Here is a 16793-nt window from a genome sequence, read left to right on the forward strand (position 1 = left end):
TACAATCACAATTGTCAACAGTAGTGAAGAAATAGCTCAAATTATCTTAATGCATTTATGTAACATTTATATAGTCAAATTATTAGTCAAAGATATTAATCATATAATAAAAATCCATCTTATAGGTTATTTTAAGAATGTTCATAACCATGCCTATCCTAAAAGGTGAAGTGTGTAATTTATTTTGTAATATGCAGTCACCTATGAGTAAGTCATTCATAGGCTGATTCCCTTGAAAAGTGTAAACACTATTGCATGATCAAAACATTTTCTGAGAATTTAAACTAGACTGACACAGCACCATTGGCTCGTTTAATGACATTAATATGGAGCTGATTAAAAGAATCCCATTTGAAAAAGTAATTATTGGATTATTTATTTTCATTACATTTGGTGATTCTAGTGGTTTAAGAATTACACACCTCACCATTAAATAAGAACAAACAAACAAAAAGATAAACAAACACACAAACAAATAAACAAACAATTTCTATTGATACCATATCTCTGGAATACCAATTCATGAAGAAAATAATTATTGCTTAAAAGTACCAAAAATAGGAACAATTACAAAAAATACATTTCTAGTTTCAATGTTCTATGAGTGTGCTTACAATCTTACACTGATTATGCTTAGTGAGCTGACAACATGTAAGGTCACATAAATGCCTTTAACAGTGTTCTTTTATCAAGGAAAGGTCATTGGCAGGTTAATCAAAGCGTCACTGACAAACCCTTATTTTGCCAATTACCCGGTCGCGCTTTGCATGCAAATGCCTTTTTCTTATTTAATGTGCCCTGTCTTGCATGTACTTCATGTATGGTTGAAATTGAATGGTTGGTTTATGGTTGTCAAGTGTTTATAATGAGCTGATTTTTTTCAGGGTTTTATTATAAATTTAAACCCACAAAATGACAGAAATGCCAATAAAAGTGCTACTATACAGAATGATGTGTATTGTCCAAGAAAGAGAATTTTGTGTATTGTCCTAAATAACAATCTTACTCTCACATAAACAATGGGCCTTATTGACCAGTCTGTTTCCTCTCTCCCCTTTACAACCCCCATACAGATAAGACCTTACATACTGAGCAAACAACACACACCAAAGGGATATATTAACCACATGGCCCTGGAATGGGAGTTCATAGGGAGGATGCACTTAATAATGTGACCTCATGACTGTGTAGATAATTTACAATTGAATGGATATTACAGAATCAAATAATGCTACATTAAATAGCTCTCTCTCTCTCTCTCTCTCTCTCTCTCTCTCTCTCTCTCTCTCTCTCTCTCTCTCTAGCTCATATATATATATATATATATATATATATATATATATATATAAAGAGATTTATATATAATATAAATTATTAATTTGTGAACAAATACCTATGGTACTTAAAGTGAGAAGCGTAAATAAATGAATGGTCTCATTCAGATTAAGCATCTTGGTTTTTAAGCTTTGTCACTTTAGATTAGACAATGATGAAAACGTATGAAATTTTATGAATATTATAATATCCATAAAGAAAAATCCAAACAATTATTAAGAGTGAAGTGCAAAGTTAGAAGGAGAAACTTATAAAAATGTGAGATAGAATAGAATAGAATAGAGTAGAAAAGATCAAGTTTTCTGTGAAGCACTCCTGTAACTACTTTTAATTGTCTCGTGATAAATTAAGTTTTAAACCTAAACCTAAAGAATTCTGATTTTAAGATAGAATAGAGTTCTGATTGGTATGAGTACAGAACTCTGATTTGCAAAAATGTTTTGGATTAGAAATAAAGATGCTGTAGTTTTGTAAGGGGTACCAGATAAACAATACAACTTGTAAAAACATGGCAAAGAGGGAATGAGTTTAAAAAAAATTACAATAACGTAATATGGATGCTGTGTACAGGCCATCATCCATTTGAGAACACATCTTTCAGTACTACAATAGATCTTGTCTATTTGTGTGTATTTGAAGGCCTTTAAGACACAGACACTGAATGGGAAACAGACATAGACACACAATACACAAAAACACAAATACACACATGTCACAAGCTCAATTAGATAGTAGTAGCCACTCAAGAATAAACAGTCTGACAAAAACAAAGAAACAAACAACAAAACAAACAAACAAAAGCCAATACATATTAAGTTATGTATAGAAATAAGCATAACATACATACAATACATAATTGTGAACAAAGAGAGAAAAGGACCTATTTGAAGTAAATTTCTGAATGTACATGTAAGAGACAGACATGAGGAAAAAGACCACATTCACGTAAATATGGGATTGTACAGTGACCAAAAGGTAACAGACAAACATATGTTTGTGCTCTTTATGCAAAAAGCAAAAACAACTATCAAAGAGATCTGTCAGCACTGCAAAGGCCTTCATGCAGTTTTCCCACAACGTGCCATGCTCAAACATCAAGTTCCATTCTCAAACATCATGCCAAAAAGGGATATTTATTTGAAGGGCATAACACTAGGACAATTATTACATAAGATAGGGAACAAAGTATTTACAGATGCCATGAATACTCACACACAGTATTTGCATGTTTGGTAAAGTTGCTTATACCTAAAGACTATAGCCTTATTTCACTTACAGTATCTTTATCTTAATTTATGCAACACATATGCCACAATTGTGTCATGGTACTGTTAACCAGCAAATACTAGATTTTTAATGAACCATGTGAATGTGTTATTGTGTCCTATTCCAGAGCCCTTCAGTCTAAAGTTTTGTCAAAAGCTCCATGGAACAGCATTCATGCTTTATGCTCTCCTTTGATACATGCAGACAGGGTCCAAAATTAACATTCGCCAACTGCCAAATGCAAGAAATAAATGTACTTGTCAGTTGGTTGCTAACTTTACTAGGAACTGCCACATAATATATGGTTTAAATCAAATTTTAAGGATGATAATCTGACTCTCGCTGATGTAAGAGATTTGAGCAAAAGAAGACATGTAAACCACCTAGTAAAGAAAAAAAATCTGATTTGATGTGAGTTAATCTAGGATTCATATTCTGGTAACACTTTCCACTAAGGTTCCATTCGCTAACATTAGTTAATGCATTCTTAGTTAAAGTTATTCATTCAAATGTTATTGTTTATTGTTTGTTCATAGTGCATTAACTAATGACAGCAATATTTTATTTAAAAAATGTATTAGTAGATGTTGAAATTAACCAAGAATAATACATGATGTAAAAGTATTATTCATGTTAACTAATTTGAACTAATGTTAACTAATAGAACCTTATTGTAAAGTTTTGCCCATATTTTTGCGACAAACATCGTTTCACAGACAAAAAGAGACTGACTTATCTTGTATAAGGTGTTCTGAGTAACCCAATAACTGTTTGTCAATAAAATGCAAACAGCTACAGAAATTAATTGGTAAAGGGACAAAAATTTATTTATAGTAAGATAAATGTAATTTATAATACACTTTTGCAAAATACAGTTTCTTTGCTTGATAAGAAATATCGAAGTATTTGAACCCACCAATGCGTTGCAAAAAGTTACTTTTGGACCATGCATGCAGAGATTATGGAATGAGACACATCCAAGGAAGTGCCAAAAGACCATGTAAACAGGCCTCATGACATAAAGACGAGAGAGGCATTGTTTGGGTGGAAGGAGACAGAGCGAGAGAGAGAGACAGAAACAAAGGAGACATGTGAGTCAGAAACACCTCCCTCCTTTAGGGGGCGCTTAGCATACAGCTAATGATGGAGGGGGTTGATTAGAGAACAGAGCAATAACTTTCCTTTTTTGGAAGGGAAGGGTGGCTTGGGAAAAAAACAAAGAAAACACACGACTGGTCTGAGGACAGAGAGATAAATGCGGGCCAGAGGTCAACATGATGTCTGTATGAAGTCAAAGGTCAGAGAGGAGGTGCAGAGGAGGAGGAGAAGGAGAGGAAGAAGGCTGGGCTGCATGTGGCATATCAAGAAAAACACAAAGCATGGGGAAAAGGGAACAGGTTTAATGCTCTGCCTGGATAAACAGAGTGTTATCGCCATTTCTCTCTTTCAATGCATGTCTGTGGCAGGGCGGAGGGCGGGGCCGGATCGTGATCCTACACACCCGGTCCCGTGTTAGGCTAATCAAGCCTCCGAGAGGGATAAAGGTCGACTGCAGAGGATCGTCCGGGAGAGAGAGATCGTTTACGGACATGTCCGTCATATGTGTGTGTTCTCGCCTTCTCCTTTCCCTTGATCCCTTTACACTGGTGCCGAATTCAAGGGAAAGGAGGTGGCGAGGACCGGCTTGATAATATAAATAATATTTTAATAATAAACAAAAGACAAACACACACATATGACGGACATGTCCATAAACGATCTCTCTCTCCCGCACGATCCTCTGCAGTCGACCTTTATCCCTCTCGGAGGCTTGATTAGCCTAATACGGGACCGGGTGTGTAGGATCACGACTCGTCCCCATCCTCTGCCCTGCCACAATGTCTTATGAGCAATTACATCCCTTCTTGTACACATACTGATTTCTACACTATTCATAGGCATCACATCATAAAGCATGGCTGTCCATTTTAGGAAATATCTGTTTTGTTTGGGTTGCTACTGATACAGGTCTTGTGACATGTTTTGAGTAACATGTACTTGTAGAAGTCAATACTCCACAAAGATTAGGGACAATTAAAACCTAAGGTAATCTAACCTAAGTTAAGAGAAAAAATGCATTTATATATTAATTTTAGTCTTTCACTTTGGGATACGCCCCTTATGCATATTCATAAGAAGCCTAAATGTCATAATGCTAGCCTTGTTGGCTGGCAGACATGATGCTTGTGTCTAGGAGTACCTCCGCTCCCTCTAAATAATGGACTGCCACAATGTCATTACGTTATTCAAACCCTTTTTCTCAGTAATCTCTAGATGTCTGAATTACTGCTCTCAACCTGGATTAGCTAAGAATTTGCATTCAGACATGCTTTAAGCTACTGATCCAACCAGCAAAGCAGTTGCTGCCTTTTTTAGGGCCTTGAGTGCCCCAATGCTTACCACCCTCCAGGCATTGATGCAGGTCAAGGAGTTTTCCAAACCAGAACAGGCACTGTGGGATGACTTACAGTATATCTTGCCACAAATCGCTCCCCTGACTCCAGAGATGCACTGTTTAAGATGTGGCACTCCATGGCCATCATGGTCATAAAGGAGAGGAGGGAATAGTTTAACCTGGAAAATGTCTTGAGAGAGAGTTTATCCTGGATGCACTGGTGGCCTCAGTTGGCATTTTTGGTCCAGCTTTGAAGGGGAAATCAGCCATGGTTTTGTTTTTGCATAAATAGCATCTCAAGCTAGGACACACATCAGGTCTGCTCTAAATGCCTTAGGCTTAAACATGCCCAAGTAGGGAAAGATAGCCCTGGTTTGTGTGAAGAATATGCAGGATTTGTTATAATAGGTGTATGACACAGACTAGCATGCCAAGCTAGCCTGTCTGGCACGGATTCCCTAGTGTCTGCTAGAGTATGAAGGAATATGACAGAGTAATATAAGGATTAGGGATCATTAGACTTGACCATCAGAGGAACATTTTAGAAGATACCCATTCTCACTTCTCAGCCAGCGATATCCTCCATCACAGTGGGAACTATGGCGGCAGGTGGCTGAGGCACCACCTTCTCCACTTCTCTGTGTCAATCTGCAGGATGTGTGCAAACACACATGTTTAGAGTCTAAACATTCTGAGCTGATTGTCTCGCAATAAAGTGAAGAGATTTTAGAGAAAAACCAGATATTGAGACTGCTCCCAATTTTTTCAGAACCCTTGGAGGAGGTTGAAATCACATCGATTTTACCAAAATACCCCTCCACACTTGATGTTGAGGGGTGGAGAGAGAGGGCAGATGGTATTTTCAGCATTGCTTTGATGCTGATGCGGAAGAGAAGTGAAAAGGGATGATGATGCTCTGTTACTCTCTTTACCTTGGATTGCAGTCTGCCCCTACCATGCCACCCAGCCAAACACATGTGCAGGTGGTAGCCTTGCATTACAGATGGACCAACCAGCTCCTCACCCCATTCAGAGGGTAAAGAGGAAGAAGAATATAGCCTGATAAGGTTCCCAAATGCAGGGAGGAAGCCCACAGCCCACCAATTCACTGGCTCCAACTCCTCAGTTCCTCAAAGATCAGGAGGGACTGAGTTTCAATTCCCTCTGATGTGGTAAACAAGGGTTTAGTATAGTGAAGAAAAATAGAGATAGTGCTGCAGTGGCGTACACCTACACTGCCACTTTATAGAGTAAGAGCACAGTGAATCAACAATTGGTGAGCATGCACAAATTCTCTGAGGTTTTTCATCCAAGTGGTGGCATTCAAATATCTTGTTCTTCCTGTCTAACAGTCCGAGATTGTTTGTGAATTGTGTAGTCCTGCTCAGGTAAAGGAGTACTTGGCTTGCTAGTTTGACTTGTAAAAAGTAGACAATTGGTTTGTGGCACCTCAGATGTTACGAAGTCCAAACAGAGCCACATAGATTATGGAGGTACCTTCACAGTGTATCTACCTGGTTGACAGAGGGTATTTGAGACAGGCAGTCAGGCAATGTGGGAGTAAGTCCATCTCATAGTGAGACACATAACTGAATAGTTAAACTTTTGGTCTCTTGTATGGTGAGGTCTCCCACCAGACCATCCTTGCTGCCCAAAGTGAGAAAGTAGTGTGATTGTTTTGATTAACCTGATGACTTTGTAGCTACATTATATAGGGGGAGCGGAGAACTCCTAGATACAAGAATCTAATCTATATGTCTGCAACTCTGTCTATGAATACTTGAATGGGTTGAATCTCGTAGTGTGTTACCTCACTCATGCTATGAAAACTGGGGTTATCCAAGTAACCTATGGGCCATACTCTATGTGCAATAACTAACCATAGCCCTAAACCTAACCTTAACATTAATCCTAAACCTAAACTTAAAATCTGATAGATTGATAAGAACGTTGTTCCCAGAAATTTGTAAGACCTATTTTGTAATTTTCTAAAATGTGAGATCTGCTGCAATGTATTGTTCATATTATCACTGCCCAGACTCTTGCTTAACCGTCAGTTTTTAAGATTGTGGGTGATGCCAGAGATAGAGAGAGAGAGAGAGAGAGAGAGAGAGAGAGAGAGAGAGAGAGAGAGAGAGAGAGAGAGAGATAGAAATATTTGCTAAAAACCTTTGCATTTATGTTACCATATCTGTTTCTTTTTCCTTCAATGGAAAATCGTACCTGTAGGACTGACATGTTTCACTCTGGCCTCGCTATAGATGGTGATCATTTGTATACAAGTGATTACTTACAAAATGTGTATGCCATGAAGCACCACAAAAACAGGAAACATGCTATTTAATGAACTGATATCTGGAAATGATTAGGTTACCTATGTGAATAGAATGAAAGGAACCGAATTCATCAAATATCAGGTAGCCAATAAACATCAATGTGACAGATAAAAACTATGGATGCATAATTTTAAAGTAATAATTCAGGTAACAACAGTTTTAGTTCCTTTGATAGGATCTGTTGCATTATTTCGATTACCACAGAAAGTAATTTTAACTTGTCCCTCAGATTGTGAAAAAGATGAAAACCTGTTTAGGGTAATGTCCCTACAATGCAAGTACACTAGACAAGTGTTACAGAGGGTTTAAAAACTTGTACTGGTGCACATACATTTCTCACTCAAAATATTTGATTATTTTAGCTGTCTAAATTGAGACTACTTTTTTGGTGGATGAACTTCTCCACTTTGGAGTCTGTTCTGTGTATTTGTACAGTGCAAATGTTTCCACCCATGTTCTTTGTACATATCAGACGGTTAATAACTATTGTAAAAATCAGGGAACATTTCAATGACATCAGGGTCATTGTATGACAGGGTCATACAGGGTCTTTACATGACAGGCTAAAAAGGTGCTGCTGACCCAAGTTACCATTACATGAATTTTTGTATTTTTTGTTTTTAACTTATCATGAAAGATTGCATATAACTAGCCTCTTTGTCTCTAGTCTCATGCTAATACATGTACTGTTGACATGTAGGCATCCATTGTAAGTGCATTACTGAAAAGTAATTCATATTCATAGATGCACAAGTCATATTTCTTCCTGTGGCTTGCTGTCTGATGTTCTTTAACCTAGAATATTCCTCTGAATAAATAGTTTTCACTTCTACTTAAAGATTCAAATTAGTCTGAGTAATCTGACAAACATTCATTGTCATATGTTAAATGTGTCCTAACCAAACACACAATAAATCGATAGTGCAGCTATATTATTTTACTAAAGAAACAAGTGAAAAAAGTAACCATAATGATATCCTAATTTCAAAGGTAACAAAATCTCTTTGAGTCATTTTTAAATGTGTCCCTGTAATAGTAATTGCATGTATTAATATTTACCAAGAAATTATCAGAGACATTTGGACAGGTTACAAAGAAAAGGAACAAGGTAGTGGAGGGGTGTCTTCAGTCCTGGTCCTGGTGACAGCAGAATTGCAAGTGGAAATGTTAAGCTCATGGCCAAAATATAAGGGGACAAGGGTTTGAACTGGAGCTGGATGAAAGGAAAAGCCAGCTTTTGGAAATAGGATTATGTGGGATAAGTGAAGACAAGTACAGAAATGAGAAGTGTATCTCTTACCATTTGTGATGCTAGGAGATAGATGGTCTTGGTCGTGATGTCTGGACCTGGAAGCCTCTTGCTCCCAACAGCCCTGCTGGCCTGTTGGTGGTCCCTGGCCCTCCAGCACGTTCACAATGTCCACTCGGTCAATGCTCTTCAGAGCCATGTACAGGCTGTCCACTACAGTGGTGAAAGACACATAGATTGTGGAGAAATGGAGAAGGGGAAGACAGGGTAGTTGGACAGAAAGGATGAGGACAGAGACACACCACTGACAAAACCAAAGGATTTCAAGACACTATTAGGAAACACATCCAAATAAACTCCAAACAATTATTTCAACCACATTGGAGTTAATTGGATCATTCTCTATAAGGTAACATTTCCTTGTAGATTATTTGGGCATTCTTAGCATCAAAGTAAATGGACAATTTGGCACTCACTTTTAGCTCTCTTTCCCTCTCGAGTTGCCCACAGGTTGAGCAGTGTTGAGCTCTGCTCTAAAAGGGAGTTGGGATTCTCCACTCGAATCTTATTTATTTCATCTACATTAAACTGCAGTTCACGTCCCAACTCTGCACAGGAAGAGTTACTCATTGTTAAGCACCAGTTTCATCATTTCAGACTTGAAGCATGATTTAGTGGAAGCATGGGGGCCACTTTTGTGTCAGATCTTAAACTAATCTATTGATAAATAAATGGACAAATCAATGGTTAATCAATTAAGAATTGTATAAATTTGTGGATACCTACAGTCAATAAAGTAAAATGTAACCAAATCAAAGATTTGATGATCAAAACTATTGCACATTTCCTGTTTTTTCCCAGCTCTTACTGTATGCATTTATTGTGCAAAAATTAAAGGCAAAATGCACACATAATTGCTTTACTTTTTGTGTCATTGTAGTTAGTGCAATCCATCACAATGTTTAATTTGATCGTATTTTGGCACTAAAACGCTTCCATAATAGATATAATTTGCAGAACAGAATTTGTTAGGAACAAGTGTATCTTATATGTAAATGAGTAATTTTGATATGCATATTTTCCTTTGGCATCATCAAACACCTTTGAGAGCTACATCAGGGCATTTATAGATAAGAAATATGGAAGGCCATAAGAACCAAAAACACGTTAATTTGCACTTGGACCAAGTCATCTGCCAACTCTGCAGATGAGCAAAATATGAATAGACAGCAGAATTTTGCTTGTGTGGATGAATTGGCAAACATTGCAGGCAATGAAAATGCAGCATAAGGGAAATATATTTGCATAAATGAGATGAAAGTATATGCAAAGTATAAAAGAAAGAAGAAAGTATATTCCTTAATGTGAAATGGCATTCTCTATTTCTCACAATATAGATTGTTTTTTTAATCAATTGCTCATTTGTTTAACCTTTGTTTTATCTCAATCTGTTTATCCAACATTGTTCAGACTTTCCATTTAAGTAATTATTAAATTGTCAATGGACTTATCATTTGATCAGTTGATTTATCAATTGATCAATTGATTATGAAGTTGCATAAGTGGGCCCCCATACTGAAGCCCTAGCATGAAAAAAGTGTAGCTTGTGCAAATCTTTGTAAAGCCAAACAATTCATAATTTATAATATTTGTTATTTTTTATGATTATTTTTTATATGGGCATCCAGATATGCCTTGAAAAGTCAAAGCCAGTTAAGCATTATGCTTAAGCAAAAAAAAAAGAAAAAGTGCATCCAAACCCACACACTCACCAGCCCAGCTCAGGCCTAGCTGTTCAGCTATTAAAGCCATCTTTAACTCCGTCCTTTCCATGGCGCTCAGTGATGCTGCAGAAATCAGACCATCATTGGCTCAAGAGATCAGCAATCTGATGCTGCAGCTCACATCTTATTTAAAGCAGGGTCAGGCAAAGGTTGTATGAGATTTGGGGGCATAACATGCAGGAGTTGTGAGTGTTGGAGTATTCTTACCCATGGCTGGCTCATTTAGAGCACTGTATCTTTCCCTCAGAGCTAAAGGAGTTAGAGTCCTTCTTCGGTCATCAGTTCCTATGATCTGTTATTAAAAAAAATATATATATGCATTGTTGGAAAACTATTACATAGGCTCTTTAAGTGTGAGCAGTGTTTGAGTGCTTGTGTGGGTAACTAAAGCATGTGAGAACATTGGCTTTTTACCCTTTGTATTACCTTAATGCATGGCGGCATGGTAACATTAAGGTTACACAGCACATGTTGACAATCTTCATATTTGGTGGATTTGCGCAAAAAAGACAAAAAGCCAGAGTGGTCTTTACTGCTGTCCCTCACCTGGGAGAGTGGAGAAAGAGATTAAGACACTTTATGTCATAAAGAGAAATGATTTGCCCATATACAGTGGAGTCCAAAAGTCTGAGACCACAATGAAAAGTTGTTGCTGTTTTTAAAGAATTTAAATATTTTAAATAAAGAAATGGTGAAGGGCAACATTTTTAGTTGCACTTGCACCAAAATCAAAGAAAGAAATGTGTTGTTTATTTGTATTAATATTGAAAAGTGTCTTATTTGGAAGTACTGTAATAAGGAAGCTAGTCTGAATAATCAAGCTGGGATCTTCTATGTGAATGTGATGGCTTTACCTTGACAGACACTGGCAGTCTGTTGTCTTTGAAAGCTTGGAAGCTAAAACAACGTGGCTGCTGGGCAGCTTTCCTTATGGGAACCAAGTTTCCTGAACACTCCAAGTACAGCGGCATCCCCTCCATGACCTGTAGAACACATGCCAACCGAGGACTTACAGAAGATGCATCCAGCCATCATTTATAAGTAATTAGCGCAATCACACTTGTTTGTCTCTTGTTGCTGAATTTGTATGTATTTCCTTTAATTTTCCTGTTCTCAATTTTAAGTAAATCTTTACTTTTATTACAGCTAAAATGGCACTTTTTTTAAGCATAAGTACAGTCACCAGGGTGGTGCCATTAAAAACTCAACTGAGAATACCTACATTTGAATTCAATTCCTTTATTTGAATTGAGGAATTAAAAACATGGTGTGAAAGGATAGTATGTGAAAGGACACACTCTTAAGTGGGGGAATAGATTTGTTATGAAGAATGTTCAAAGTGGGCTCACATTGACTGACCCAACCACAATGGAGATTAATTTGTTTATAGAATACTTGAGATGTTATGAAATGCCAAATGTGACTGCAATTAACAGGAATGGTTCAACCTTTTCTGAAGTGGTTATTTTGAACACGCATCTTAATTTGTTATTCAAAACGCATCTTGCTTTCACAAAAACATTTGCAAAAGTTCACAGATTTTGCCCTAAAATTATTGTCACTTTCTCTACACTATTGCATGATATTATATTGTATGTTTTTGGATCATACTACAATACATTTTTGTGGATATATTGTTGATGTTGCATCTACATGAAATTAACACACTCCTATAGTGCTATGTTACCTCAATGTCTCTGCTACGGGCCACTTCAGTAAAGTTCTCATGCTGCTCCAAAGTTTTGTCCATTTTGTCATCAGTCATGCAGTAACAGCGGAGTCGACCCTCCCGTGCTTCATTCATCTTTGCAAAAACCACAAACTTGGCCATGTATGGCACAGCTGACAGCTCACGGTACAGAATGTTGGCAAAGGATACAGCCTCTGCTGTCCGAGGACAGTCTGCCAGCCAGAAACTGAAAGGGAGCACAAACAATATTTTGAGTAGGATTTTAAGAAATGGCCAAGGTCATAAAAAGTATTTGGAGGAAAAGAAGTATTGAGCATCAACAATATAAACTAAACATGCTATGCACCAAGTTATGGTATTGAGTAATGTCTTACCGGGCAGACACATTGGTTGTGAAACTGGCACAGTCATTGGCATACATAAGTTTGGTGGTGCCAGTTATATCTTCCCATTGAGCAGGAGCTGTGCCACCTAGGAAATGTAGAGGATTATAATTAGTGTGAACATTTATATTTAAGAATTAACTCTTGGCTTTATTTCCATGATTATATATATATATATATATATATATATATATATATATATATATATATATTATTTTTATGAAATGCTTACAGAAAAAACTAAAATATTAAGAGCGTTTGCAAAACATAAAGGTGAAGTGTGTCATTTATTGATATTTAAATGCTTCTATTCCAGTTCAATGTGTAGTGAACAATATGCCATTTTTTTGGGCTGATTTCCTTGAAAAGTACAAACATTGTGGCTCTATATCACTATCGATGCATTGTTCTGTTGGTTTGAGCCTCCTGACCAGCCCAAAACAGTAATATTGTATCAACGAATAGTGTGAGTTTTGAGCAGGACTGTCTGTTTGTCAACAAATGATAGATGGGAGGAGTGTTTGGGAAACCTGTTCGAAAACAGTCATTGAGCATGTTTACATGCACATTCTTACACTGATTATGCTTAATAAGCCAACAATACGTGTGTCCATGTACTTCAATGCATTAAAAGGCATTCCTTTATCAGTGTTCCTTTATCATTAACGGCATAAGAATAAACCGATCCACACTGGTATATTTTTGCCCATTATGCTGATTTTGCATTGCATGTTAACAACTTAACCATTTGGTGTCTTAATGGTTTGATGTCAAAAGCAGAGAATAACAGGATTATTTCAAATGTCCTGTAAACGTAAGCAAGCCAGCCATGTGTGTGTCAGCATCCCCCATAGTAACTACCACATTCCCAGAAGTGGAGAGAGCGGAGTGGCTTCATCAAACACACCTGAGGCGAGTTAAGCTCATTAACCAGAGTGGTTATAAACAGCTTCAGTCTCAGAATCAGTTGAGCAACAACCCCAAGAGCTTCATAACATGTTCGCTCTTTTCAAAGCAGAGAGCGAGTATAAAATGCCCAGACTCTTTGAAGCCACTCCAATATCCCCACACTAACACTCCACACACAAATTAATCATCTCCTGCACTACCTCTCCAACCATGCAAGAGAAAACAATCACCACCCAGAGACTTTGTCATTCTTCACTATTTCCCATGTGCCCTACCTTTGTATTCAATAAACCGGGCCTATTCGGGGTAAAACATTTGAACTTACCTCTTTCGTGTCCTTGCTTCATTACTCCAGCCAAAACTGGTGCAGAATGTGGGTAGAACATAGATGAGCGTGAATACAATGTTCATTCTGTTTCTCTACTCTCTCCAAAAGAAAATACCATCTCCACTGAGATGGAAGATGTAATCACTACCTGGACTGGAAACACTGGAAGCACTGGAACCTCGACAGCCCACCCTGCCTCTGCTGACTAAATTAATGGACCTGGATGATATAGAGGCCTTCTTGCACAGCTTTGAGGTAATTGCTGTTTGGAAGGGGTGGCCTCATGGAGAGTGGGCACGCACAATAGCATTTTTTACAGGGGAAGCCTGGTAAACCTATTATGTTTTCTCCCGGCCGCCTTTGTGAATGATTATGAGGCATTAGACAGGGTTTCCTGTCAAGGGTGGGCTTATCACCAGTGTGCACAGCGAAGCACTTCTGGGAGTGGCTCATCTGTGGTTCCCTCCCAGTAATCCTGACACACTCCAGGTAGTTGAGCAAGTGTTCATGGATAAACTCCTTCATGCAATTCCCACAAAAAGCAACCGGAATGACCAAACCAACTAACTTAGGTGAGCTGGTGGAAGCGGCAGAGCTGGCCAAGGCCATGCAGGCTGGGGAGAAGGTACCCTTGTTTTCCCAGAAGGGCCCACCAGAGCGACAGACACCAGATGGCAGCCCAAGTGCAGAACATTGCGCAGCACTCACCGGACACCAGGATGAGGTGATGGATATGGACCCAAACCCCCCCCCAAACAATGCACATTGTATGCAGGATGCCACAACACTCCACCGCCGCACACCCCTATATGAAAGGTAAGACTCAATGGAAAGAGTAACCAAGTAATGTTGAATTCTGGCAGTGCCATCAGTCTTACCCAGCTCAGCCTCTTTACAACAAAGGAGCAGAGGAAGGCAGTCATCTCGGTGACCTGCGTGCATGGAGACACCAGGCATGCATCCTATAATCTCCGAGAGCCTGGTTACTGGACTATAGATGTCAGACTTTTCCAAGACCTTCCTATTCCCCAAGGTCATGGTGGACCTGTGTGGCCTGTTGCAGATTCATCATCTACAGACATCAATTTATTATTCCCAGACAGATGGATTAGTAGAGTGGTTCAACCAGACCTTTAAGAGGATGCTCCACCAAGCGGTAGCTGAAGACAGGTATGACTAGGACATAATAATCCTGTATGTCCTGTTCAGAGTGAGAGAAGTGCCTCAAGCTTCTACTGGATTCACCCCCTTCAAGCTGCTCTTTTGTCGACAACCAAGAGGATTGCTGGATGTGGCAAAGGAAGGCTTGGAGCAGCTGCATTCTTCACACCACTCACTGATTGAGCATGTGAAGGACATGCAGAAATGCATTGATTATATAATGGCTCTGGTAAAAGTATATCTCCAAGAGGCCAGGCGCACCCAGCAGTGGGTCTACAATCGGCCTTCAAATTCTTGTGATTTCCACCAGGGACACCATGTCCTTGTACTAAATCCTTCAACTGCTGCAAAATTACTGGCATCTTGGCATGGCCCATACACCATCTTCGAGAGGGTGGGGCCCAGGATGTACTGGGTTCACCAGCCATGCCGGAGAAGTACTGAACAAATTTACCACGTGAACCTCCTGAAGGTGGAACCAAATCCCCGTCTGGTAGCTTTGGTCTGACAAGAGGCCCAGAAAATGGACATTGGTCAACATCGCACCCCAACCCATTAGAAAAATCTCCAATGAATAGTTCAGGACTTCAGAGATGTTTTTTTGAGACCCCAGGACAGACACACATAGCCCATGACTTTTAAAACCCAGCTGGAGTAGTTGTCAGGCGATGGCTCTACCTTGTTCCAAAGGCCAACAGGCCAATATTGATGGTACCCAAAGCAGATGGCGCCTTCCGGTTTTGCAATGACTTCCAGAGCTCAACAGATGAGAAGACCGCCTTTAGCACCCCCAGTGGCCACTGGCATAACCAGGTTTTTCCCTTTGGTTTCAATGGGACCCCTACAAGATTCCTGCAGATGATGGACATTATCCAAACTCCATCAGTCCTATGCAGCCGCTTACATCAACGATGTGGTCACCCATTCAGAGAGTTGGGAGGAACACCTTCTCAATCTCCGGAACATGCTGGAAGATCTTTGTCGGGCTGGACTGACCTCCAACTCTGGCATGTGTAGCCTGGGTCATTCAGAAGCATGTTACCGGTGCTTCCAAATAGAAAGAGGACTAGTTATGCCACAAGAGACCAAGGTAGTTCCCATGACCATCCACAAAGTCCCAGGTATTTGATTTTCTGTGGTTGGTGGGGTATTACAGATGTTTCCCTCACTTCTCCTCCTTGACCTGTCCTCTCACAGACCTGACAAGGAAAGGACAGTCAGAGAGAATAATTTGGACAGATTCTGCAGAAAAGGATTTTAAGGTGCTGAAACTTGCCCTGACCTCTGAAGCTCATTTTAATGCACCTGATTTTCTAAACCCTTTTTTTGTAAACAGATGCTTCAGAAACAGGACTCGGGGCTGTCCTTTCACAGTAGTTCCAGGGAGAGGAGCATCCAGCAGTGTTCATCAGCCAAAAGCTGACCCTAGCAAGACTTGGTATGCTGCAGTTGAACAGGAAGATTCCACCTTGCGGAATCTGCCGGCACTCCTTTCCCGAGCCTGTAGGACGATGTCGTCTCTGGCGACGAAAGACTACAGTGCTGTCGGTCAGGCCGCCTCCGCCTTGCATGCCATGGCCCTTCTACAAGTCCATCAGGCTAAGGCACTAAGAGATCTGCACGATCTTGTGGGTGAATGTCTCACATCTTTACCAGCTGGAACTTTACAAGTGTGTGCGCAGAATTCAACTCTTAAAAGAGAAGATTTAACCCAAAGATGGAAATACAGGCTGATCACTAATTTCTGGACAAGTTGGAAAAGAGATAATTTACTGGATCTGTAGACTGTTCAATAGCGTGACACGCCAAAGCCTACTCCTCCTAAAGTGGGTGATGTCGTACCTCTTGGAGAACATAATACTCCTTGGCAAACTTGGAAGTTGAGAAGAATAGAGGAGCTATTGTCGAGTCGAGATGG

General features: G+C 39.3%; 1 protein-coding gene across 1 annotated transcript in view; it reads right to left on the minus strand.

The window, feature by feature from the left end:
* Positions 1 to 16793, minus strand: part of LOC127634949 (ankyrin-1-like) — a 191680-nt gene that overhangs the window by 29139 nt on the left and 145748 nt on the right. The window contains exons 31-38 of the mRNA XM_052114737.1: positions 12469 to 12565; positions 12092 to 12320; positions 11259 to 11387; positions 10831 to 10950; positions 10612 to 10696; positions 10393 to 10467; positions 9097 to 9228; positions 8672 to 8833 (exon numbers count right to left, since the gene is read on the minus strand). Of these exons, the coding sequence (XP_051970697.1) occupies positions 8672 to 8833; positions 9097 to 9228; positions 10393 to 10467; positions 10612 to 10696; positions 10831 to 10950; positions 11259 to 11387; positions 12092 to 12320; positions 12469 to 12565 (1029 nt within the window). The remainder of the gene's footprint in view (positions 1 to 8671; positions 8834 to 9096; positions 9229 to 10392; positions 10468 to 10611; positions 10697 to 10830; positions 10951 to 11258; positions 11388 to 12091; positions 12321 to 12468; positions 12566 to 16793) is intronic.

This window comes from Xyrauchen texanus, chromosome 4, assembly GCF_025860055.1.
Source record: "Xyrauchen texanus isolate HMW12.3.18 chromosome 4, RBS_HiC_50CHRs, whole genome shotgun sequence".
NCBI classification, from domain to species: Eukaryota; Metazoa; Chordata; class Actinopteri; order Cypriniformes; family Catostomidae; genus Xyrauchen; species Xyrauchen texanus.